Source organism: Podarcis erhardii (genome assembly GCF_964252035.2).
Source record: "Podarcis erhardii genome assembly, chromosome: 5".
Lineage (NCBI taxonomy): Eukaryota > Metazoa > Chordata > Lepidosauria > Squamata > Lacertidae > Podarcis > Podarcis erhardii.
The window spans coordinates 95,702,325-95,727,897 of NC_138509.1; the positions used below are offsets into that span (position 1 = coordinate 95,702,325).

At 42.6% G+C, this 25,573-nt stretch overlaps 1 protein-coding gene across 2 annotated transcripts in view; it reads left to right on the forward strand.

Moving 5' to 3' along the window:
* Positions 1 to 2,290: 2,290 nt before the first annotated feature.
* LOC309342217 (cytochrome P450 2J2-like) overlaps positions 2,291 to 25,573 on the forward strand; it is a gene marked incomplete at its 5' end in the record, with an annotated part of 35,758 nt that continues 12,475 nt past the window's right edge. The window contains 5 exons of one of the 2 annotated variants that reach the window (XM_081862615.1): positions 2,291 to 2,458; positions 10,426 to 10,588; positions 20,265 to 20,414; positions 20,883 to 21,043; positions 23,946 to 24,122. In XM_081862615.1, coding sequence (XP_081718741.1) covers positions 2,291 to 2,458; positions 10,426 to 10,588; positions 20,265 to 20,414; positions 20,883 to 21,043; positions 23,946 to 24,122 — 819 coding nt within the window. Of the gene's footprint in view, positions 2,459 to 10,425; positions 10,589 to 15,167; positions 15,256 to 20,264; positions 20,415 to 20,882; positions 21,044 to 23,945; positions 24,123 to 25,573 lie in introns of those variants that run through there. The other variant, XM_081862616.1, reaches the window with a different exon arrangement.

The window sequence follows — 25,573 nt, forward strand, 5'->3', positions numbered from 1 at the left end:
TTATGCCACAAAGTGCCATAGGAAGGCACTGGACATAGTAAAAGATCCATCGCATCCTGGTCACTGTCTCTTCGAACTCCTGCCGTCGGGACGGAGATACAGGACGATGAAGACAAGAACGAGCCGTCTCAAGAACAGCTTCTTCTCCAGAGCGATCTCGGCCCTGAATGGGAAACCTGGACTTTGAAAGTCATCTAATCTTCCTTGCTGTATTATACTGTATTGTTTTAATTAGCGTTTTTATAGTTGTTCTGATTTTGAGTGGAGTGCCCTACCTGGGTGGATGGAGCAGCCAAGTAATTTCGTTGTCCCCGAGAGGGGGCAATGACAATAAAGATATTATTATTATATTATATTATTATTATTATTATTATTATTATTATTATTATTATTATTATTATCCTGTAGCTCATTGTGATGAATTCCAGTGCCTATCTTCAGAGAACTTCCTGACATTAGTGACGAAGATGCCTCCAGTGTTGAAGGACATGAAGAAGAAGTGGTTCTTGAAGATGATGCTCCACATCCATTTTCCCAAAAGGAGTTGAATGATCTAGTTCACGACCTCATCTTGTCAAAGGACTCTGCCGAACTGTTGGCATCCAGATTGAAGGGAAAAAACCTCCTCTCTGACAGTGCTCGCATCAGCTTCTTCCGCAGCAGGCATCAAGAGTACCTCCGTTTTTTCTCGGAAGAGAAGGATTTGGTGTACTGTGCAGATATTGTGCAGCTTCTGCTCAAGCTTGGAGTGCCACAGTACGAACCCAAAGATTGGAGACTGTTCATTGACAGCAGCAAGAGATCACTGAAATGTGTTCTGCTACACAACGGCAACCAGTTTGCTTCTATACCCCTGGCTCACTCGACTTCACTGAAGGAGAACTATGAAGTGGTGAAGTATGTGCTGGAGAAAATTGGTTATGATCAGCATAAGTGGTTTATTTGTGTTGACCTGAAGATGGTGAACTTTTTGTTGGGACAACAGTCTGGCTTCACCAAGTACCCATGTTTTCTGTGCATGTGGGATAGTAGGGACCGTGCTCAGCATTACACGAAGAAGGACTGGCCTGTGCAGGAGGAATTGGTGCCTTGCAAAGAAAGGAACGTCATCAACGGCCCTCTGGTGGACAGAGACAGAATACTCTTCTCACCGCTGCACATCAAGCTCGGCTTAATCAAGCAGTTCACTAAGGCTCTAGACAAGGATGGTGACTGCTTCACTTACTTGTGCCAGGCTTTTCCAGGATTGACCATGGAGAAGTTGAAAGCTGGCATCTTTGACGGTCCTCAGATCCATCAGCTCATCAGAGATCCAGAGTTCGGAAACTCAGTGAACGAAGTGGAACTGGAAGCATGAAAGGCATTTGTTCTGGTAGTGAAGAACTTTCTTGGCAGCAATAAGGCCAGAAACTACGCAGAACTTGTCAACAACATGCTGACTGCTTTCAGAAACCTGGGCTGCAACATGAGCGTCAAGATGCACTACCTATTTTCACATATGGAGCGGTTTCCTGAGAACCTGGGTTCAATGAGTGACGAGCAGGGGGAGAGATTCCATCAGGACATGAAAGAGATGGAGACCAGGTATCAGGGTCACTGGGACGCAGTCATGATGGCCGACTACTGTTGGACTCTGAAGAGAGACCTCCCTGCCGCTGAGCATTCCAGGAGTTCCAAGAAATGGAAGTTCAAGCCCTGAAGTTTGAAAAATGGTGAAGCAACATGCAATTTGCGTGTACTTACCTTTATCAATGCCCACCATTCAGTTTACAGTAATCAATGTTTCTATCAGGTAATCAATATATGTTGTTGGAAAAACATTTTTTTCTCTTAAAAACATATTTAGGATGATATGTGTTGACAAAAATCAGCTGATAATGCCACAAAAATGTAATCGATTTTGTCACAAGATCTGGTTTTTTTTTTCAAATCAACATAGCACAAAAACCTGACCTGATGGAGAGAAACGGATGCCATTTCCTGATTCAGCAGTGCAAAAATACCCTAAATCACTTGTAGAAATCTAGACAACATTCAAAAAGTAAAAAATTGTTTCCCAGTGTTATTATTACTCCAGAGTGGACAAGCCCAAAATCTTGAACAAGCAGTACCAGCAGTACCTAACCCTCCTCAACAAAACCAAACAATCTAACCACTTCCCAACCTATCAATTATAAATGTTCTCCAGTGCAGTGCTGAGGTCCCTGCAGAAAAGAAGAAGACCTTAGAGAAAGGGAAGTGAACCTCATCAGACATCCTAGGAAGAATTAAGGAGAAAGAGATAGCAAGGATGGAGATATGGGCATTTTTGATTGCTCTCCTGGTGGCTCTTCTGATTCTGGACTTCCTGAAACAGCTCTGGTCAAATAGGCACTATCCTCCAGGACCTCTCCAGCTTCCTCTCATTGGAAGCATGTGGAGGACTGGGGTAAAGTTCCGTGAAGATACTTTCAGCAAGGTATGTATTTCTTAGCAATAACTTAATGTAATGTTAACAGTTGTTTTGTTTGTTTTCCCCAGCCATTATGATGGTTTAGAATTTTCCTTTTTAAGTTCATTTTTATTAAGTTTTCCACTTTAACAATCCAATCAAATCACATTAAATATTCCAAATTATACATATACATATCAAATAGTCTGAATATTCTGCCAAATTATATATATTTTAATAGGACTTCCCATGCTTCAAGTTCGGAGGGTTCTGATCATCTCATACTTCTACTGCTTTTCATAGTCATTTCCGATGGTTCCTCTAATTCTACCTTCATTCTTTCACAGCCTCTGAATTGTTCCCACAAGCGAGTTAAAACAAACAATGACGTGTTTCTGTGTGGATTTTATGTCTATGATTCCCCTCTGTAAGTTCGTAGCGTTTCCTCACATGCTGGTGTTTCTGCCAAATCAATCCAAAGGTCTTTTCACTGCTGGCAGCCACCATCTTCACTCAGTTCCGATAAAATCAGGTCTAAGCGTCTGCTTTTCCCAGACCGATTGCATCAAATATTAGCCTTGCCAGGGGAGATTTACCAAATCAAATTATAAACACAAATATAATGACATATTAAAGGCTCACCTCCCTCTATGGCTATTTGTAATCCTGCAGCCCGGTGTTGACTTCCAATCATGGCGGGTTTCCAAAATAAAAGTGCAACACAGCTCCCACATAGATTCTAGGAAACTGTCCAAAGTTTTTTAACATCTCTCCAGCGGCTAATGAGATTCTGCTTCTGTCTGATGTCCACACCTTGGAGAATCTTTTATCCTCTTCCAAGCAAATCAAAGATCAAAAGCCTTAATTATATAGTATTATTATTTCCAAACAGTTTATAATTTTAGAGCCATATTATATAAACAAATACAAAACTTTCCAATCTCGCTTGTTATAGTTAATGTAATCAGTTCTTCTGGGGTTTTTCTTTTCTTTTGCCAAATAATAAAATAATATATATAAAGCAAAGTACATTAATAAGAGAGGCTCCCCACCCCCCTTTTCATTCCATCCCAACATACCAACTTAGATGTTAGTCCTTCTTCCACTCAGACTTTTTTGGCACTTCGGTGGCTGGGTTAATTAGCAGAGTAATTCCTCCCTCCTCGCTCAAAGCATGTCCAAAACTTAAATCCAAATTTTCATCTTAAGAAATGGAACTTGATTTGCTCGCAGAGACAGCGTCCAGGAGAGCCAGACTCTCTCGGGGGCTTTCCATCCAGTGCCCCCAGCCCCTCCTTCCTTCTGAATTTGGGGCTGGTTTGTCCGGCATCTGCGGATGAGACTGTGTCTTCCTGTACCCCCATGAAGATTTTGGGAGGCTGACTACTCCCATCTCAACCTCTAATTACCCCATGAGAACCGGAGCAATGGAATTTTCAGCCATTTTCCACGGCGCCTCAAGCGGAAGTCCGATGGTTTAGAATTTTCCAATGTCTTGGATAGTGGAATGGACTCCCTAGGGAGGTGATGGACTCTCCTTCCTTCGGGATTTTTAAGAAGAGGGTGGGTGGCCATCTGCCATGGATGTTCAGTTGAGATTCCTGCATCGAGGGGCTTGAACAAGATGGTCCTTGGGATCCCTTCTAACTACAGAATTCTATGATTCTATTATCTTTAATGTTAAACCATAGTGTAAGTTAAAAAAGTAAATGCAGTAGCTATAATCAAGCGCAGAATTAAATGCAGTGAAACTCCTACATTTATGAATTATGGAATTAGAATTAAAACTGAATTTAATTAAAATCACCCAAGGTTTCATTATTCATGTTCAGGTCACCCAGAATTTTTACAAACTACTTTCAGATGTAATATGATCAAAAAAGAGAGACAAACAAAAGTAATAAATACAAAGTAGGATAAAATAAACAATTCAGAGGTTTTTGAATTAATTCTGTGAATTTGTCAATATGAATTAGTTCACTCTAGGCACTTCCCCTGTGTTACACAGGCCGTACACAGGTGCATGTAATTAACTTTCTGCAGGACCCTCTGGCCCACCCCATCCGCACTGGTCTGCTCTATTGAACCTCTGTATCTGCCAGTGGTCCATTTGCAGAACCTACTTCGGCCATTGATTGCTTCACTGCTGGTGCATCAACCTGAACTGCTCCATGGATGTTCCTAGTCCTCCCTCAATTTTGACTTCAGGCACACTTATTTGTAGTCTTCTTTCTGGTACCCTTGCCCCCTCCCCAGGAATCCAGCCACGTCAGCTTATACACATAAGTTGACATCCATGACCATAAAAGGATGTTCCTGTTCCTGTATCTTGGGATAAGAAGGTCACCAACTCTAAAAGCACTCCTGGCGTCATCCCCGAGCGCGGGGGTGTCTTGCAAGGTCTGTGTGTCAGTGTGTCAGGATATTTACAACCCACAAGATAAGATAAGCCCCAGCTCTGCCATCCTGACTCCACTTCGGAACTGACAAGGCGATCCATTAAGCGTCACGGACTGATAAAGGAGAGAGCTTTGTTTATACAGCTGGGTTCCTGTTACACATTTGCTCAAGTGCTCAAGTTAATGGCTTTTAGCTAATGCACCCTTGGAGAAGGAAAAATGGGGATTTGGGGGCCCGTTTCAGACTGACTGCACAGTCAGGTTTTAGATTTGGGAAACCCATTCCTTCATATTCTCTTGGGCTTTTTCCACAAGCAGAATTTTCAAAAATGAAATAAAAGAACTTACAGGTCTTACTGGGGATCTTTCACGTAACCTCCTCCCAAGTTGTCCGTGGCTTTATATTGTTTATAACAGTGTCATGCTTGTTTCCCGTTCCTATCTGCCTTAATGGAGGCAGCCCCCATGACATTGCAGGGATCGAAGGTGGAGAAAAACAAAAAGGATGAGGATAAATCATTATTGGACATTCCTCCCAGGTAAGGGCGGAATGGGCTTCACTTGCAGTCCGTTTCGGTACTTGGCTCTCATTCCAACATGGAATGTGGGGAGCAGGGAGGTGCTGAGTGTAAAAGCACTCCACCTGGTGAAAATAAGCAGATGTTCGCCTGTTAATTGGATTGTTAATTAGCTTTAAAGTCAGGTAAGCTCCAAAAGAAGATGTTGTCACCAGAACTGTGGAATTACTCAGCTGCATTGATCTGAGGTTTGGAACGAAGAGAGATTTTATTCAATGTGGGCGGTGGATGGTGGAGAGGGGAGTGTCTGGTTTCTTGTTTACTTTGAGTTTCTTTATTAATGATTTAGCAACTCTCTCCAAATGCAAAATTTTAAAGATAAAAAATGAAGTTGGATTGCAGTATGGAATAAAACGTGTGATTAAAAGAACAGTTAGCTGCGTGTGGTTTAAAAAGATGAGGGGAGAGCTCTAATGCTGGAATGGATTATTTTGGAAAATTAGAGTGGATACTTTCTCTACCCTCCTTAAAAACAACAGAGAAGAGACACAGCTTAAGTGGACTTTGGCCAAAATGCAGTCGTAAAGATGAAAGGCATTTGGGGTCATGGATGAGGGAGGTATGGAGATTTTGATGGTGATTAATTAAAATGAAAGTACTCCAAGATCCCCTGCGGTGGGAGCTGGATCCCTCTTTGTCGGGCTGTGGAAATTTTCTAGATGTTGAATGAGTAGTGAGAAAGAGTGGACTGTTGGAGTATGTGATTGTCCAGAAACACTGAGCAAGATGAGAGCACAATGGGAGGGAGCTAATGAGATTTTTTGAGAATTCTCCAGGATTATAGCCCCACCCCAGCTATGCTGACAGACAACAGCAGTAGGAGGAATTTCAAGAACTGGACAGCAGACAAAGGCCAAGGACTTTGTAATTGGATGTATTCAGACTGACGCAAGCAGAGAAAGGGAAAATAATTTAGAGCACCTCATTTGAATTACTATGGAAAGTAAGATAAGGTATTAACACAAATAGTAATCGCTGAAAATGCAGCTGTAATCTTAATGATTATACCAACCAAAATGTAATTAGATGTTAATAAGAAATATGAACCACAGCAATAAAATAGCTGGACAAAAACATTGATCAAAAAACCACTTTGATTAAATTGTATACATTTGGAATTAACTGGAATTATTTTAATATTAATGGAATCTGTATAATTGGCAAAACTGTGGTAATATTGGGAAAATATTGGACACACACACACACACACACACACAGTGGTACCTCAGTTCTCGAACATAATCCGTTCCGGAAGCCTGTTTGAAAACTGAGGTGCAGCTTCCCATTGGTTGCAAGAGCTTCTTGCACTCAGCGGAAGCCATGTCACACATTCAGGTTCTGAAAAACATTCGAAAACAGAAGCACTTACTTATAGCTCTTCGGCATTTGAGAACTGAAACGTACAACAACAGAGGTGTTCAGGAACCGAGGTACCACTGTATATATATTTCATGCTACCCCAAATCTCTGCCAAGCGGTAGCATAGCAAGATTCCATGGAGTTCCATGTGCTTACCCAGGGTTGAGTTTCCATTGGAAAACCGAGGCACAGCGGTGACTAGTGTCTTTAAGAAAAATGGTTTATTTTACACATACTGTATTTACACCTAAAGGCTTCAGTGGGGGGAGTGCAGAACCATACACTGCAAGAGTATAGCTGTGCTTGTCTCGTAGCTTGGGTTGAAAGCAGCAGTAAGTCATGGCCCCTGCTCTCTGGTGCAGCCTTCACCAGCCAATGCTGCATGGAGTTCTAGCCATTTCCTCCTCCTTGTTCCCTGAACACATTGCAAAATGAAATATCTTCTGTCTGCTCGCCCCCCTTCTCCCATACCCTCCAACATTGATGAAAATAGGAACATCCCATTCCATGATGATTATTTTACTATTTATACCCCACACATCTTACTGGGACACACGGACACACACACACAAAAGCATTAAACATTTTAAAAACTTCCCTGTGCAGGATTGCTTTCAGACCACTTGGGGATTGGATAACTCAATACCCTCCAACATTTCTCCAATGAAAATAGGGACATCCTAAGGAAAAGCGGAGGCGGGTGGCACTGTGGTCTAAACCACTGAGCCTAGGGCTTGCCAATGAAAAGGTCAGCAGTTCGAATCCCTGCGACGGGGTGAGCTCCCATTGCTCGGTCCCTGCTCCTGCCAACCTAGCAGTTCGAAAGCACATCAAAGTGCAAGTAGATAAATAGGTACCACTCCAGCGGGAAGGTAAATGGCGTTTCCGTGCGCTGCTCTGGTTCACCAGAAGCGGCTTAGTCATGCTGGCCACATGACCCGGAAGCTGTACGCTGGCTCCCTTGGCCAATAAACCCATATGAGCGCTGCAACCCCAGAGTCGGCCACGACTGGACCTAATGGTCAGGGGTCCCTTTACCTTTTAAAGAAAAGCAGGACATTCTGGGATCAAATCAGAAACCTAGATGATCCTGGAAAATAGGGACACTTGAAGGGTCTGTTCTCCAGACCTTTTTTTCAAAAGGGGCAGATTTACTCCATGTGTCATCATATCCTATAACCTCCTGCCCTGGAAATGGTTGCCATTGATGTGTTAATGACTTGCTTCCAGACCATTTTACATTCTCAGCACCTAGGACTTGCCGATCGCATGGTCGGCAGTTCGAATCCCCGTCGTTGTGAGTGAGCTCCCGTCGTTCGGTCCCAGCTCCTGCCCACCTAGCAGTTCGAAAGCACCCTTAAGTGCAAGTAGATAAATAGGGACCGCTTTATAGCGGGAAGGTAAACGGCGTTTCCGTGTGCTGCGCTGGTGCTGGCTCACCAGAGCAGCTTCATCACGCTGGCCACGTGACCCGGAAGTGTCTCCGGACAGCGCTGGCTCCCGGCCTCTAGAGTGAGATGAGCACACAACCCTAGAGTCTGTCAAGACTGGCCCGTACGGGCAGGGGTACCTTTACCTTTTTATTGCAGGTGAGGCCCTGGCCTGGCATCTTCTCTTCTACTAATTTCTACTCCTTTATTAATTTTGAACAATCACTAACTCTAGAAGTTATAAGAGCCCTTGCACCCACAAAGTCTGTTATCCCAGATTTGTAACAATATTATTATTGTGTGTGTTGCTTATAGCTACTGGATGAAGGAGGCATCTCTCTGAACCAATCAAAACAGGAAGCTGAGCTAATAAAACAGTTTATTACAATAAGCTCTGGAACAGGCTTCCTCAACCTCGGCCCTTCAGATGTTTTTAGACTACAATTCCCATCATCCCTGACCACTGGACCTGCTAGCTAGGGATCATGAGAGTTGTAGACCAAAAACATCTGGAGGGCCAAGGTTGAGGAAGCCCGCTCTGGAACTTGTGTTCCTTCTGCTCTAGTGTATGTTGCAACATGACCTAGAACACTGTGTAGCACTCCCCTTCTGACTGATTAATGGGCACCAAATTCTCTTGGCAGTGAAGCAGAAGCTTGTAAACTCATGTTAGTAAAGCCAAGGGGAGCTACAGCTCACGTGTAGACAAGAGACAAACAGAACAGGGACTTTTCTATTGCCTCCTCCAGAAGAATTCACTCTTTGTCAATCCATACTTTATTTTATTGTTTATTGAATACATTTATAAGTCATTTTTTTCTAGAGGAAACACTTAAAAAAATTACAAAATTACTACATTAGTACATTACTGCATTGTAGTGAGAGCCAGTGTGGTGTAGTGGCTAAGAGCAGTAGTCTCGTAATCTGGGGAACCAGGTTCGCGTCTCCGCTCCTCCACATGCAGCTGCTGGGTGACCTTGGGCCAGTCACACTTCTTTGAAGTCTCTCAGCCCCACTCACCTCACAGAGTGTTTGTTGTGGGAGAGGAAGGGAAAGGAGAATGTTAGCCACTTTGAGACTCCTTAAAGGGAGTGAAAGGCGGGATATCAAATCCAAACTCTTCTTCTTCTTCTACATCATCAGATATGAATGTATTAACTTTTAAAACATCTGAAATTGCTAATAATTTCTAACCCAAACATGCATTTGGGGGAGCATATCTTAATTTCTTACCCATATATTTGTATGGTGGCAATTTTCCTGCTGTGACCCACTGTGGGTCAGAAACCTGCATCAGTGCTCTAGCCCAGCCTATGCCTGTTCCTCTTCAGACGTTTTCCTTTTCCCACTTCAGCATTTTCAAAAGTTAAGGGTCAAATTTAAATGTGCATACATTAAGAAATGAATTAGTGTCTTCAAATGCAATGGTCAGGAGTGCAGTCTTGCCTTTCTTTCTGTGCAATATGTGGTCCCTGGGCTCAGTTCTCGTATCCCCAAAGGTACCATTTAGCTCCAAGTTATCAGACCAGATCCATTAGAGAGAGGCAGATTATAAAATCAAAGAACTGTAGAGTTGGATGGGATCCCAAGGGTCATCTATTTCAACCCTCTGCAGGAATGCAGGAATCTCAACTAGATCAAACATGACAGATGACCATCCAACTTCTGCTTAAAATCCTCCAAGGAAGGTGTTATGTACTGAAGTTCTCACCCTGGGCCAGCAGGGGGATACTGTAGATAGTTATGCAAATGAAGGATCAAAAAGTGACGTTCAGTGATTGGATAGTTTTGTATGCAAATGAAGGATCAAAAAGTGACGTTCAGTGATTGGATAGTTTTAGAAAATGGCAACAGTTGCATTGTTCTGGAGCTCTATATAAGCAGGCTGACTGAGCTCCTCAGCCCAGTTCTGTTCTGGCATCTGAATAAAGAAGAGCTGTTTAAAGAATCTCTGTGTCGTCTGACATGTTCGCCCACAACTTAACAGAAAGAGAGTCCACAACCTCCCAAGGGAGACCGCTCCACTGTCAAAGGAGCTCATACTGCTCCCCTAAATCAATAAAAATCAATAAAAAATATATAGCCTCCCCTAAAAAAAGGCCTTCCCCCCTAACAAAAATCCTGGCTAAACCCATGGACGAAGGATGAAGCTCATGTTTTAGGTTCAAATTAGTATCTTCTTCCTTTGACTATAACAATCTTCTCCTCTCTTTTGACCCAAATGGTAGATGGCAAAGCAATATGGAAACATTTACACCCTTTGGGTAGGACATCTGCCCTTTGTAGTGCTGTCTGGATTCCGAGCAGTGGAAGAAGCACTCGTTGACCACTCTGAATATTTTGAAGACCGACCACGTACTCCTTTCCTTATGACTGTAGGAAAAGGAAAGGGTAAGTAGTGAAATGTGAGAATTTCCACTGGTATTTTCCCCAGGGAAAACATTTAAAGGGCTGTCTGGAAAAACAGAACAACAGAGCTTCTCTATTAATGTTGCACTCAATAGTAGTTCTATTCAAAGTACACCCACGGAAATTAATTGGAATGACCAGTGTAGGTTTATTAATTTCAGTGGGTCTGCTCTAACATTGTTAGATACAACCCAATGCCTCTAGCAAGTGCTCTCTGGAAGTAGCAATTGTAGTGCACTGTGGTAAAAGTCAGCTGTTGCCATTTTAATGCATTTACTGGCCTGGATCTCAATGCTGGATGAAGAACTTGAATTCCTAGCTCTTTCTACCCAAGGCTTTGATGCCTACATCAGACTGATGCATTGCCAAGGCACAGGTTACAAGGTGTAGCAGGTATATAAGAGGTAAAGACACATGGCTAAGTGCTAGCTAAGATGTTGATCTAACATCCCACTCAGCGTTTATTGCAGTAAGTGAGCAGAGTTCCAAGGTCGGGGAGCAAGCCAGCATTCCTTTGAGCATGTTGGACTTGCAAGGTTAGTTCATAAATGGCATCTCTGTGCCCTTGGAGATGGAGGCAGTGTTGGTGCCAGTTTGGCACCCAATTCACTCTCAGTCCGTTTGCCAGGATGAGGGAACTGCCCAACTGGTTTTTGTTGTGTCCAGAATATGTTGCAGAATACACACCTTCAATAAAACACCAGTCTGGTTGGGCCAGTAGAAAAATAACTTATTGACATCACACACCAGTGAAATTATATCCTTAAAAACAGTGTGGAAAACTTAGCTGAAATGGGTTTTTGACTGAAGTTTAACATTCTATGAAAGCTCAAGTGATACCTTCAAATTCAGTATTCATTGCAGAAATTTGTTGCTTAGTGTCAGGGGACTGCCATCGAAAGGGGGAGGGAGCAGAAACGTACAGGGAGCCTCCGACTTTGCTGAGCAGTAACACCTCGTCAGAGAGAGGTGAGAGCGAAGCCTCCAGCGAAACGGAGGAGGAAAGGAGGGGGGAAGTGAGGCAAAGGCTCAGACTTTCGGGTTAGCGCCATCGACTAATGGCGGATTCCCTCCGAGCTCCGGAGGGAATCGGCTCCGCAGGATCGGGTCTTGCTGCTGCGGCGATGCGGGGACCCTTAAAAATCACAGGTGCAGAAGCCTGTGAGCATGGTGACTCGGCAGGCACCATTTGCGCCCCCCCCCCAAGCTGCGAAGGAGCCTTTCTAAAGGCTCCAGAACGGGGTGCGGCGCGGTGCTGAGAGTAGACTGCTTCTTCTTTCAGGCCTCATCATGGGACTGAAACTGCCTTGGTCGCACTGGTTGATGATCTCCGGCGGGCTAGGGACAAAGGTGAGAGCTGTTTTCTAGTTCTGCTGGATCTCTCAGCAGCGTTTGATACCATCGACCATAACATCCTTCTGGACCGTCTTGAGGGGCTGGGAGCTGGGGGCACTGTCATACAGTGGTTCCGCTCCTTCCTCCTGGGCCGTGTTCAGAAAGTGGTGGGGGGGGATGAGTGTTCAGACCCCTGGGCTCTCACTTGTGGGGTGCCTCAGGGTTCTGTCCTCTCCCCCATGCTTTTCAACATCTACATGCAGCCGCTGGGAGAGATCATCAGGGGGTTTGGGCTGGGTGTTCATCAGTATGCGGATAATACCCAGCTCTACCTCTCTTTCAAATCAGAACCAGTGAAGGCGGTGACGGTCCTGTGTGAGTGTCTGGAGGCGGTTGGAGGATGGATGGCGGCTAACAGATTGAGATTGAATCCTGGCAAGACAGAAGTACTGTTTCTGGGGGACAGGAGGCGGGCAGGTGTAGAGGACTCCCTGGTCCTGAATGGGGTAACTGTGCCCCTGAAGGACCAGGTGCGCAGCCTGGGAGTCATTTTGGACTCACAGCTGTCCATGGAGGCACAGGTTAAATCCGTGTTCAGGGCAGCTGTGTACCAGCTCCATCTGGTACGCAGGCTGAGACCCTATCTGCCTGTGGACTGCCTCGCCAGAGTGGTGCATGCTCTGGTTATCTCCCGCTTGGACTACTGCAATGCACTCTATGTGGGGCTACCTTTGAAGGTGACTCGGAAACTACAACTAATCCAGAACGCAGCAGCCAGACTGGTGACAGGGAGCGGCCGCCGAGACCATATAACACCGGTCTTGAAAGACCTACATTGGCTTCCAGTACGTTTCCGAGCACAATTCAAAGTGTTGGTGCTGACCTTTAAAGACCTAAACGGCCTCGGTCCAGTATATCTGAAGGAGCGTCTCCACCCCCATCGTTCTACCCGGACACTGAGGTCCAGCACCAAGGGCCTTCTGGCGGTTCCCTCACTGCGAGAAGCCACGTTACAGGGAACCAGGCAGAGGGCCTTCTCTGTAGTGGCGCCCTCCCTGTGGAATGCCCTCCCACCAGATGTCAAAGAGAACAACAACTACCAGACTTTTAGAAGACATCTGAAGGCAGCCCTGCTTAGGGATGCTTTTAATGTTTGATGTATCATAGTATTTTAATATTCTTTTGGAAGCCGCCCAGAGTGGCTGGGGAGGCCCAGCCAGATGCGCGGGGTATAAATAATTTTTTATTATTATTATTATTATTATTATTATTATTATTATTATTATTATTCTGCGGAGTGAAGCCGTAAGCCATTGTCGGAGAGTGCTGACTTCTTCTTCTGAACATTTGGACTCTAAAGTAACAACCCGTGAGTAGTACAGAAATTGGAACTTTAAAGAAAATCTTGATGAATTAGGAACGAGCGGGGAAGGTTTAAAAAGGAAGTCCACCCCCCCCTTTGTAAACAATTTAAAGCAAAGGACCTGCTAACTAAGGTCGAGAGAATCTTTTCTTTCTTTCTTGTAAAAGACTTTAACTTCACGGTTTGACATTATAAGAAATCTTACTGGAGGATAAAGAACTAATTTTGGGAGCTGAAGTTCCACTCCCCCGGACCCGGGAGCATCCCACGAGAGAGCCTGTTGATGAAGTACTGAAGAGTTTGACAGCTGTCAAGTTAGCTGTCAAGACGGAAAAAGAGAACCTTGTTTCTGTTGCTTCTGCTGGTTATATTTGTTACAATTTGTTGAAAATAAGGAAGGGCTGATACAAACTAACTTGATTTTTGGATTTGAGCTGAAAGGAACATTAAGGAACCAAAATCCCCCTAGAGGGGGTTTAGGGACATTACAAGAATGGCTGGAGGAGGGAAAATCCAGGCTGAATTGGACAGAGCATTTGTTCTCTTTGGAAAGTTACAAGGCCAGATTGATGTTTTGGCTACAAATGTCACAACTCTGGACTTAACAGTAAATAACATTGTTGAATCTGATAAGGATTTGAAACAGGAAGCCTATTCAATTGGACAAATAGAGAAACTTGAGAGCTTTGAGAACATGGAGAAGGAGACATATGTTGCCCCTGAAGAAAAGGAAGGAGGAGCTGTAATTTTGCAGATGCCAAAGGAGAGCTGTAACTTGAGGCCTGACATGATGGCAACAAAGGAAAATAAAAACTTGATGTGGAAAGTCTGGCCTGAATTGGAGAGTGGAAAATTGAGAGATCTCCTTATGTGGAGATCTGAAGACCGAAGGATTATAAATTTGATTAAGGCGGAAGTTGGAGCTTTGGGGACATTTTGACTTGAAAGGCGTATGAAACAAGATTTGGAATACCCCATAGGCTTCACTTTTAAGTATGGAGGCCTGGCTGGAAGAAACATGGATCCTGTTGGGCCGGAGCCTCTCCAAGATTTGGGGCTTAACATTAAGGACTATCAAAAAGACCGGCAGAGAGGAATTGAGAGAGAATTAAGAGCCTCGGATGTGAGATCTCCAGGCTAATAGTATATTGAGACTGGTGGACACTTGCTGGGGACTGAAACCGGGAAAGGGGCGGGTGGAGTCTGGGAATCCAAAGGGTATATAATTATAATTTGTTCTGTTTTTATTTTGTTTTGCTATTGGTACGAAAATTGGGAAAGTCGTGGAAGGGAATTTTGGTCGACTTTAGGAAAAATGTTTAAGAATGAGTATTGATGTATAAGTATTGATGTTTAAGTTTGGATAAGCTAAAACTGGTCTTTAAAATGGTCTAAATTAAATGAAAATAAGGTTTGCAAAAATAAACTGAGGAAATGGAAGAAAGAGAAAAAGTAATATAATAACATATTAAAATAAATTATTAAGTTAAAGTTGAGAAATTAGTAATAAGGATTTGCTGAGCTAATAATTTAAATTGGAATACAAGAAGGGGATGTGTGAGGAAGTCTGAGAAACAAGTTAAAAGAAAATAAGCAATTGAAATTTTATGTGTTTTTAATTGTTTTTAAGTTTTGTATTTTTGTATTTTTGTTACTTTTTGTCTATTTTTGTTTTTGTTTTGTTATTGAAAATGCTAATAAATATTCATTAAAAAAAAGGCTCACAGAGGTTACTGCGAGCCCTAGCACCACTGCCAGGCAGGCTGATAGGGAAACAGACATGCAGCTTCCATCGCCTAGTTTTCGCAAGGGAGTCAAAAGTAAGGAAAGGAGGAGGAAACTGGGGGTGTGGAGGTTCTTAAGCTGGGGAGGGGACAGGAAGAACCCACTCTCGGAATCTGCTAGTGACTGAGGCAGACATGAACTTTGGACTTCTGCACTGTATATAAAGGTAAAGGTAAAGGGACCCCTGACCATTAGGTCCAGTCGTGACCGATTCTGCGGTTGTGGCGCTCATCTCGCTTTATTGGCCAAGGAAGCCGGCGTACAGCTTCTGGGGTCATGTGGCCCGTGCACCTAATAAAACCTGTAAAAAGGCAGGTCAGAGTCCTGGCTGTTTACTCCTGAGCAACCATATGCATCCCTGACACTTAGCTCTTCCTGCAGGTGGGCGACTGTTGCGCCCTCTCTCACTCAGTTGCCATCCCTGGGCAGTGAGGATGGAGTGCACATGGCCGGGCAGCTGTTGGGGGAATTCTCACTGGCCTCCTTCAGCAGCTGGCTCAAGTTCCCACCAGCTGCTGCACTTCAAATTGGCATTTAGTGGCCTCCTTTGGGGGGATGCGCCTCACTGGCTGAAATGGCATTGGCTGTGGCCTCACAGCTAGCGAGGCAGAAAAGTTGGCAGCGCCATCTTGCCTCAGCACAGTCAGAGAAGGAGCAAAACTCTCCCCGCCTCCCTTGTCGTTAACCTTTCTTATTTTTCAGGTCATTTGGGGGTTTTAAAATGTTTTCTGCTTTTCAGGTTGCTGCTTCAACAATGTTCTATTCCCTTCATTCACAGTTTAACCTTGTTATGCTTCCCGTATATCTCCTGACCTTACTACGGTTGCAAATGGTTGCAAATGCCATATTAAGGGCTGGGAAGGAATTTCCCTGTAAACAAATTGGCTGGTGTAGAGGTTTTGCCTTCCCCATAGCAACAGTTAAGGTATTGGGTGGAATCCTGGTCTTCAAGTGTGGGGTGCATCACCCAGTAGTGATCCTGCACCATTTTCAGCGTACCCTGTTAAAGTGGTCTAGGTGGATGTCTCTGTCCTGAAGCCAAGCATGGGGAAGATGAGCCATAGGGCTTCCAGTGGTGGCCTTAGGGTGATCAACGTCTTGGAGAGGCCATAATCCTGGCATGGATTACAGATTACAGTAATCAAAAAAGTAATCAAAAAAGTTACATCTGTAATCAAAAAAGTAATCCAAAAAGTTACATCTGTAATCAAAAAAGTTGTGGGCATTTTTAATCCAGATCGTTGTTTATCATATATATCATACACATATCATGTAGACATCATATATTACATGTAGACATTGACCCAGAAGTGGGTGGCACTCTGGCTGGGCCCACAATTACCAGTGTATCAGATACCAGTTTTCCCTACAAAAGTCAAATTTTTAAGTGCTTTCCAGAGATCTCGCTTTTCGCTGACACATTAGTGCAAGAACTTCTAAGACAATCAGATTTCTGTTTGATTATCACATCCAACTCCTTTGATAGCCATGCTAGGAATAATAGGTAAATCAAATCAAATTTATCTCATTGGGAGATGCTGATATATTTGCTGGTAAATGTTTGCTTAGAAAAGGCTGAATGTTGGTGTTATGCAACAGGGCTGCCAATAGACTCATGGTATGCTCAGGTGTGGTCTATTGCTTTGGCCAAGAAACTGACTTATCAGGTCAGGGTGACTAGGAGCAAGAGAACTCCTTTATCCTTCTACAACACTTGGCATCCATTCGTCTCCCAAATGAGAAGTGAAATTTTTTCCTTCCAGTGAAAGATGGAAACTTGTCAACATTACACATCAGTTAAATTATATCCTTAAAAACTGTGGGGGCTGTCTGCTGGGGTTTAATGTTGTGAGAAAGCTCGTGTGATACTTGCAAGTTCAGTCTTTTTTGCAGAAATTACCAGCATATTAGGTACCAGTTTTCCCCCACAAGAGTCAAAATTGATAGAGACGTCCAGAGATCTCACTTTTTGCTGGTACTGCAAAGTGGAGGAATTTCTGAAACAATCAGACTAGCACACAAATTGAGACAGCTAAAACTTGGGGGTGAACTAATGATGAACTTCTAAATGATGAAAGGCAATGGAAAGTGATGTTCTGATGGGAATTGCGTGACGTAAGCAATGCTGGCCTATATTGTAGAGATATTCATGCATTAAACTGAGACCGAGTCAGAATCAGCTGGTAATTCTTTGCATTACAGAGACTAAGCCGATCTTACATGCAAAGGCATGAACTTCAGTTCTGGGCTAGGAACTTAATTTTTAACACTAATTTCTGAGAGCAATAATTTGTCACTGGTTTTTCTTTTTCTTTTTTAAAAATAAATTTTATTTCCAATGCAAAATTACAACAAAAATTACAAACATTGAATCCAAAATGAAACTATACAAACAAGAAAGAAAAACAGAACACAAAAGAAAACAAAACAAAAAAAGCACACATCTACAAATAAAACCATATCTTCATTCTAATCTAGTCATTACATACATATACACATATTGACTTCCTTCCTTTGTTCTAAGACCTCAAAAATTTTACCTCAAAATTTTTACTTTCTAAATTGTTGTGTCTAATGTGGATTACTTCTATATTTATACTTTTTACACCATTTTTCTTCTTCTTTAACCCTTCAAAGCATCATTCATTACATGCCAATATGCTTACTCCAGAACAATGTTTTTTCATATACTATTTAGCACATCCCTATTCTTTTAATAATTTCTGGTCTGATTGTCCCCTTATGAATGCTGTGAGTCTTGCCAGATTTATATATTCACAAAATTTATTTTGCCATTATTTCATTGATGGAATTTTTCTCCCTTTCCAATTTTTTGCTATAAGCATCCTGGCAGCTGTCGTTGCATAAAGGAATACTTTCCTTTGATTGTCAGGAATATCATTTGTGATTATACCTAAAAGATATTTTTGATTTCTTCATATGTTTCATTCCAAAATTGTTTAATAGGTCGGCATTCCCACCACATGTGAAACATTGTTCCTATTTCTTTCTTGCATCTCCAACAGGTATTTGATTTTAATTTGTAAATTTTAGCCAATTTTACCGGAGTTAAGTACCATTGGTACACCATTTTCATCAAATTTTCTCTGATTGTGTAACATGCCGTAAATTTAATATCACATTTCCATAATTTCTCCCATTGGTCCAGCCGAATTGCGTAACCTATATCGCATGCCCATTTAGTCATAACTTCTTTTACTTCTTCATCCTTTAACTCCCATTCTAATAAAAAATTATACATTTTGTATATACTCTTTTTCGAGTTTTGTAATAATACTTTTTGTAATTTTGATTCTTCTTTTTCAAATCCTATTGCTTTATCCTGATTAAATGTTTGAGCAATTTGATGATATTGTAACCACGTGGTGCAGTATTGGGTCACCTCTTCGTAGGTCTTAATTTTAATTGGTCCGGTTCCTCCTTTAGGAGCTGCTGGTATGCCACCAATCTTCCTATCGTATTTTTCTTTTTAATGGATATTACTTCTAACAGTGAAACCCACCATGGGGTTTTCGGTTCTAACAACATTCTTTGTCTCACCCAGACCTTATATAATGAATTTCGAATTACATGACTTAGAAAGTCTTTATGCACCGCCACTTTGTTGTAAATTAGATAGGCATGCCAACCGTATCTGTTGTTCCATCCCTCCAAGTCTAAAATGTCATTATTATCTAATGTAATCCAGTCTCTGATCCAACTAAAGAATGCCACATCGTAGTATATTCTCAGGTCTGGGAGTCCAAAGCCACCCCGTTCTTTTATGTCAGTAATAAATTATGTTTGATCCGTGGCTTTTTGCCTTGCCTTATAAATTTTGTTAGATCTATTTTCCTTTTTTAAAAACAATCATCTTTACCTATTATGGGGATCATTTGAAAAAGGAACAGGAATTTTGGTAAAATATTCATTTTAATAGCCGAAATTCTACCCCAGAGTGTTAAGTTCAATCTTGTCCAAATTTCCATTTCTCTTTTTATTTCCTCCCAATTTTTTTTATAATTATCTTCAAACAAATTTATATTTTTCAGTGTTATTTGAATTCCTAAATATTTCACATTTTTAAAAATTTGTAATCCAAATTTTTCTACCAGTTCCTTTTTCTCTTGGTCTCCCATGTTTTTTACCATTAGTTTCATTTTTTCTTTATTCAAAGCAAAGCCTGAAACCTTTCCGAAGTTTTCCATTTTTTCTAGAGCCTTTGCTATGCTTTTCTTTGGGCTTTCCACCATTAACACTAAATCATCAGCAAATGTCCTTATTTTATATGTTTTCTCCCCTAAGGATATTCCATTTATTTCTTGGTCTAGTCTGATTTCTTGATTTAGTATTTCCAAAACCAAAATGAATAATAATGGTGAGAGCGGGGACCCTTGTCTGGTGCCCTTCTGTATTTTAAAATAATCAGGCATGTCATTATTATTATTATATTTGCTTCTTGTTGGTCATAGATTGCTTTTAACCCTCTTGTAATTTGGTCTCCCATGTCCACCTGGTCTAATATTATTTTTAGCAATTTCCATGAAACTTTATCAAATGCCTTTTCCGCATCCACAAATACAAAGGCTACCTTCTTATTTGGTTTCATGTCTAAATACTTCATATCAATCACTGTTCTTATATTATCACTCATTTTCCTGCCCGGCAAGAATCCTGCCTGCTCTTTGTTTATACAATCCTGCAAAACTGTTTTTAATCCTGTTGCCAATATTTGTGCATACATCTTGTAGTCATTATTAAGTAATGATATTGGTCTATAATTGGTTATGAACTCCTTATTTCATCCTTGTTTTGGGATTATTACTATATGAGCCTGCTTCCAGGTATTGGGAATCTTCCAGTCTTCTAGTATTCTATTTAAAAGTATCTTCATAGGTGATAATAGTAATTCCATCCGGGCCTGGGGATTTTCCCCATTTCATCTTAATTATTGCTTGATGTAGCTCTGTCATAGTTATTGGAGAGTTTAGGTCTTGAATCTTTTCTTTCTTAATTTTAGGTATGTCCTTTCCACATAAATACTCTTTTATTTCATCCTCTGTCTCAGTTCCTGCTTTATATAGCTTATTACAATATTTTATAAAGCACTTTTTAACTTCCTCGGGATTATCTAAAGTTCTCCCTTCTTCCACTATTGTCACTGGTTTTTCATAGGCATTATATTATCAAATGGTCACACCTGGAGGCAACAGAGACGGTTTGGTATTGTTACTATGCGGAAGCTAGGACTGGGGAGGAAAGGCATGGAGCACCAGATAGAAGAGGAAGCCCATCAGCTCGTGGAAGTCTTTGCACGTTCAAAGGGTATGTGATGATAGGTGATGGTGCTGGGTTGTCATATGTCTGAAGAAACCTTTGTGTATAACTTCTGAACATTTTGGAAAAGAATGTGATATGTTTTGTTTGATTCCTAATGAGCCTTAAATGGAATGCTATCATTATATATCTTTAAGTGCCAAGAAAAAATGTTCCTCTTCAAACAGGTGTTTGGTTGATTAATATTCTACAGCCTTTTAAATGTGCTTATGGAATGTTTTGTTATTTTGTTTTAACTATTTACCTGGGTTTTTATCTTGTATTTTTACTCTGTGAAACAACCTAGAATCTTGTGATGAAGGGTGGTATATAAACCAATCAATCAATCAATCAATCAATTAATGTTAATAAACAAATCGCTGGAGATCCCAGAAGTTTCTCTTGTCCACCATAAAATACCATTCTCCGTATGAACAGGAGTGGCTGAACTAACATTAGTATAATTTTATTTTGCAGGTCAACCACTTGACCCCTCCGTGCCCATCACTAATTCAGCCTCCAACGTGATATGTGCTGTGGCTTTTGGGCACCTGTTCGCTCTTGAAGATAAAAGGTTCCAGAAACTGATAGAAGCCATGAATTTTCTCCTAAAATATCTATGTAGCTTTGTTCATTTTGTGAGTTGTCATTTTCATTCCTACTGAGCCTGACAGGTCTTCCAAGCGCCTTAAATCCCCCAATCAGCATTCTGGAATCCATTACGATAGAGGTTAGAGTGTTGGAAAACTGAGTTCAGGTTTAAATCTAATCTGAGATAAGGGCCATTTACGATCTCATAGCATAAATAATTTCTCAAGATTATTAAAAAAATTGAAAGAAAGAATAAGGAGACTATGTCCAACCACAAGGGACTCTTTGGAGAAAAAATTGGATAAAAATGGAACAATAACCTTTCGGAACAAGTTGTCTAGAGCCCACCTTAAGTAAACAGCAGTGAACAAAATAATCTTCTCAAGAAGAGAATTCTACAATTTTATTGTCATTATGGAAAAATAAATGTGTCTATTCTTTGCTCACTGTATATCAAGGCTTATAGGACTTGATTGATGAGCATATGTCTTGGCAGCCATATTTTGGACCAATTTAAGATCCCGGGCTATCTTCAAGTTTTAAGAAAGACAAAATATTATTGGGGGCAGGGACCTAGTATGGCACATTGACTTGCCAAACATCCAAATGAGCACTGAGCATACACAGTCCACAGACCAGAACATGTTGGTGATATAATTTGGAAATGCAAGGACAGCATGGCTGGCTGGTTAGATCCATAAACACCACGTGGCTACATTTTGCTGAGGGTGTGAAGATTGTCTGCCTGGAATATACAATGGCAGTATTCGAACCTTTGTGCCATAAATATTTATGCAACTCTAAATTTTGGAATTCATGCATCTCTAAATTTCCGGCCATGTGACCTGGAAGCTGTACACCGGCTCCCTTGGCCAATAAAGCCGCAACCCCAGAGTCGGCCACAACAGGACCTAATGGTCAGGGGTCCCTTTACCTTTACCTAAATTTTGGGAACATCACTAGTAAGTTTCAGGAGAGCCGTAAATGCCCAAGTTTGAATAGTGCTACCATAACTGTTGAAGAGTTCAACTCTAAACCCAACAGAGGTGCATTAATTTTCCCAAGGGGGAGGGGCAAATTAATCTCCTGATTTGTATTGCAAGCGGGGGAGCTGCAATTTAGCAGTAGCAGTCATTATGGCGCCTATGGTGTGGCCCCTTTGCTGGATTTTTAAAAAATGAAACAGAGGTCTGCAACTCAAGCATTCCCTGCACTGCTAAGGAAAGCAGCCCCCTTCTGTATGACCTCAGCTAAACCCTTTTGACCTGGGGGGGGGGACCTGATAACACAGGGTGGGCTCTGACATACAGACCAAGGACATGTTCTATGAAGAACTAGAGCAGGCTGTCAGGAGAGGGAGCTTGCTATTGCTGCAAAGGGTGACATTCACATTTGTGAACTACAAATTTGTGCCTTATGAGATGGTGTTTCCTGCACTGAGAAAGGCAAGGATCAGATGATGTGTCAATGACTACTAGCTAAAGCTATGTCAAACATTTAACTCACTGATGACAGTGAAAAATGTATGAAGGCATGAAGACAACCTTTGGACCAACAGCCAGGAAAATGGCACCACTGAAAACCTTGTCTGGAGACACAGCAGCAAGCAGATGAAGTGATGGGCAGATCATTATCATGAATTGTGCTTATAGTCTCACAGTATCCAGTCTTTGCCTCTCTTTGAAGTGCTGAATGTCCCTCTCTCCCTTGAGAAGCTGAATAATGCCTTCAACTCTCAAGCATGTGGTACAACCCCAAGACAGGATAGAATCCCAGCGGAAGTGCTGAAAGCTGGTCTCAATTCCTCCCTCATGATAATAATAATTTATTATTTATACCCCGCCCATCTGGCTGGGTTTCCCCAGCCACTCTGGGCGGCTCCCAATCAAATATTAAAAACACATTACAGCATTAAACATTAAAAACTTCCCTAAACAGGGCTGCCTTCAGATGTCCTTTAAAAGTAGGATAGTTGCTTTTTTCTTTTGACATCTGATGGGAGGGTGTTCCACAGGGCAGGCGCCACTACCGAGAAGGCCTTCTGCCTGGTTCCCTGTAACCTCACTTCTCGCAGTGAGGGAACCGCCAGAAGGCCCTCAGTGCTGGATCTCAGTGTCTGGGCTGAACAATGGGGGTGGAGACGCTCCTTCGGGTATACAGGACTGAGGCTCTTTAGGGCTTTCAAGGTCAGCACCAGCACTTTGAGTTGTGGTTGGAAACGTACTGGGAGCCAATGCAGGTCTTTCAGGACCGGTGTTATATGGTCCCGGTGGCCACTCCCAGTCACCAGTCTAGCTGCCGCATTCTGGATTAATTGCAGTTTCGAGTCACCTTCAAAGGTAACCCCATGTAGAATGCATTGCAGTAGTCCATCCACCACTCTTGCGAGACACTCCGTGGGCAGGTAGGATCTCAGCCCGCATACCAGATGGAGCTGGTAGACAGCTGCCCTGGACACAGAATTGACCTGCACTTCCATGGACAGCTGTGAGTCCAAAATGACTCCCAGGCTGTACACCTGGTCCTTCAGGGGCACAGTTACCCCATTCAGGACCAGGGAGTCCTCCACACCCACCCGTCCCCTGTCCCCAAAAAACAGTACTTCTGTCTTGTCAGGATTCAACTTCAATCTGTTAGCCACCATGATGCACTTTCATAGGTTCGTCTTGCAGTGTTGAAGGAAATAATCCATGCCACAAGACAGGTGTGACCTGTTTATCATGGAGCTATCATGGAATCACCCTGTGTTTCTCAACGAATTACAGTGACTCACTGACAGGGTCTATCCCCAATTGCAATGTGGCTTTAGAGCTCAGAGGTCAACAGTCAACATGATTTTCTCTCTGTGCTCCCCTCTGCAGGAGAAATACTGAAAGCGGAGACGTCCCTTGAACATTGCTAATCCAAAGCATGAACAATGTGACCAAATTTTCTCTATCTTTCCTTTAGCTATATGAAATGTTCCCATGGCTTATGAAACATGTCCCAGGGCCTCACAAGAAGGCATTGTACTGCCTGAAGGCAATGCTTTCATTTGCAAAGGAGGAGATAGAGAAGCATAAGGAGAATCTGTCTCTGCATGAGCCACAGGATTTCATTGATTTCTATCTACTTCAGATGGAGAAAGTAAGTATCTATTTTGCAACTGAATGCTGCTCATCCCAGGAGTCATTATATTCCCTGTTACATGTGAATACTAATCTGTCGCCAGGAAACCAACATTTTTTTCTGAATCTCAGCTGGAAACCACCTTGAGCTTTCCCCAAATTTCTTTCACAGTTTTTTAGTTGCTAAAGTGGGTGAACATCCATCTATTGAAGCATCGATTGAAATGGCTAGGAAAAGGCAGATATTTTCATAACCCCAAATATGAGTGTGAATGAGTGGGAGTTCATGTGTGTTGAGGGGTCTTCCCTATGGAGCATTGTTTCTGTACATAAATTATTTTGTATTGTTGTTCATCTCACATTCAGACATGGACTGAGAAAACAGAAAAGCACTGCTTGTTGGTTCAATGATTTCATTTTCACCCCATTTTTCTTCATGTGAAGGATTTGTTGGTACATAGTTCTAACTCATGCTATCCTTTGCAGGACTGTAGATAATGCCACCAGTCTCCCCAGTGGACACAATCTGTGGCTTACACATCTGGCCAATTTTTTTGTATGCCAACCCAGGCACCTCCAGTTAACAGCGATCAAATTATACTGCTCCTGGGGGCAGATCCAGGGGTGAAGAAAGGCTGTCTGGCACCCAGTGTGGGGTGTCAAGGGGCGGGGCAAACCACCCACAGGGGCAGGGCAAACCGCCCAGCTGAGCATGTGCAGCGCCACTAGGTATGGCACATGCGCAGTGCCACTACGTACAGTGGTGCCACGTGTGCGCCATACGGACAGCGGAGGGATCCTCCGCACATGTGGTGGTGCGATGGCAGCGGCTCACGCCACCACGCCCGGGGGTGGCAGGGTGAGCCCCCTGCGGGGTGTCTTCTTGTCATCCTCCTCAGAGGTGGCACCCTAGGTGGGCCGCCGCCCCCGCTGCCCCCCTTCCTCCACCACTGGGCAGATCCATTAGCATGAAATAAGACTTTATTTGAATTGCTAACCCTTTCACACCCCTCACGTTCAGGACAGATTAAAACATTTAAAACTAGTTGAAAAGCAGGCAAATAAGCCACAGATTGAAACCTCATCTCTACCACAAATTCAGAGCTTAACCTTGGTCACCAAAAGCCAACTCAAAAGCACCTTGGGGCACTTGAAATGTCTTAAGTCGAGTCCCTGCCCCTCTTTCTCTGCCGAGCTGTAGCAGCAGCAGGCACCCACCCAGGATCTGTGTTTCTTTGGAGAATTGAAGACGTGGCGGAGACTGTTGTGGCTTTAAGAAATATTCATTACACCTTCAGTCTGCATGGAGGGAGTCCAGATCTTACAGCATGGTCCTTTCAAGAGGAGTTTGTACCCCACAGCAGCACAGCCAGCCTTCAGCCATCCTGCCCAAGATGGATCTCAGCTCTTCTTCCTCCTTCTTGCTACCAGGCCAGTTACCCCAGCAACCTTCTGATTCCCTAGTTCACA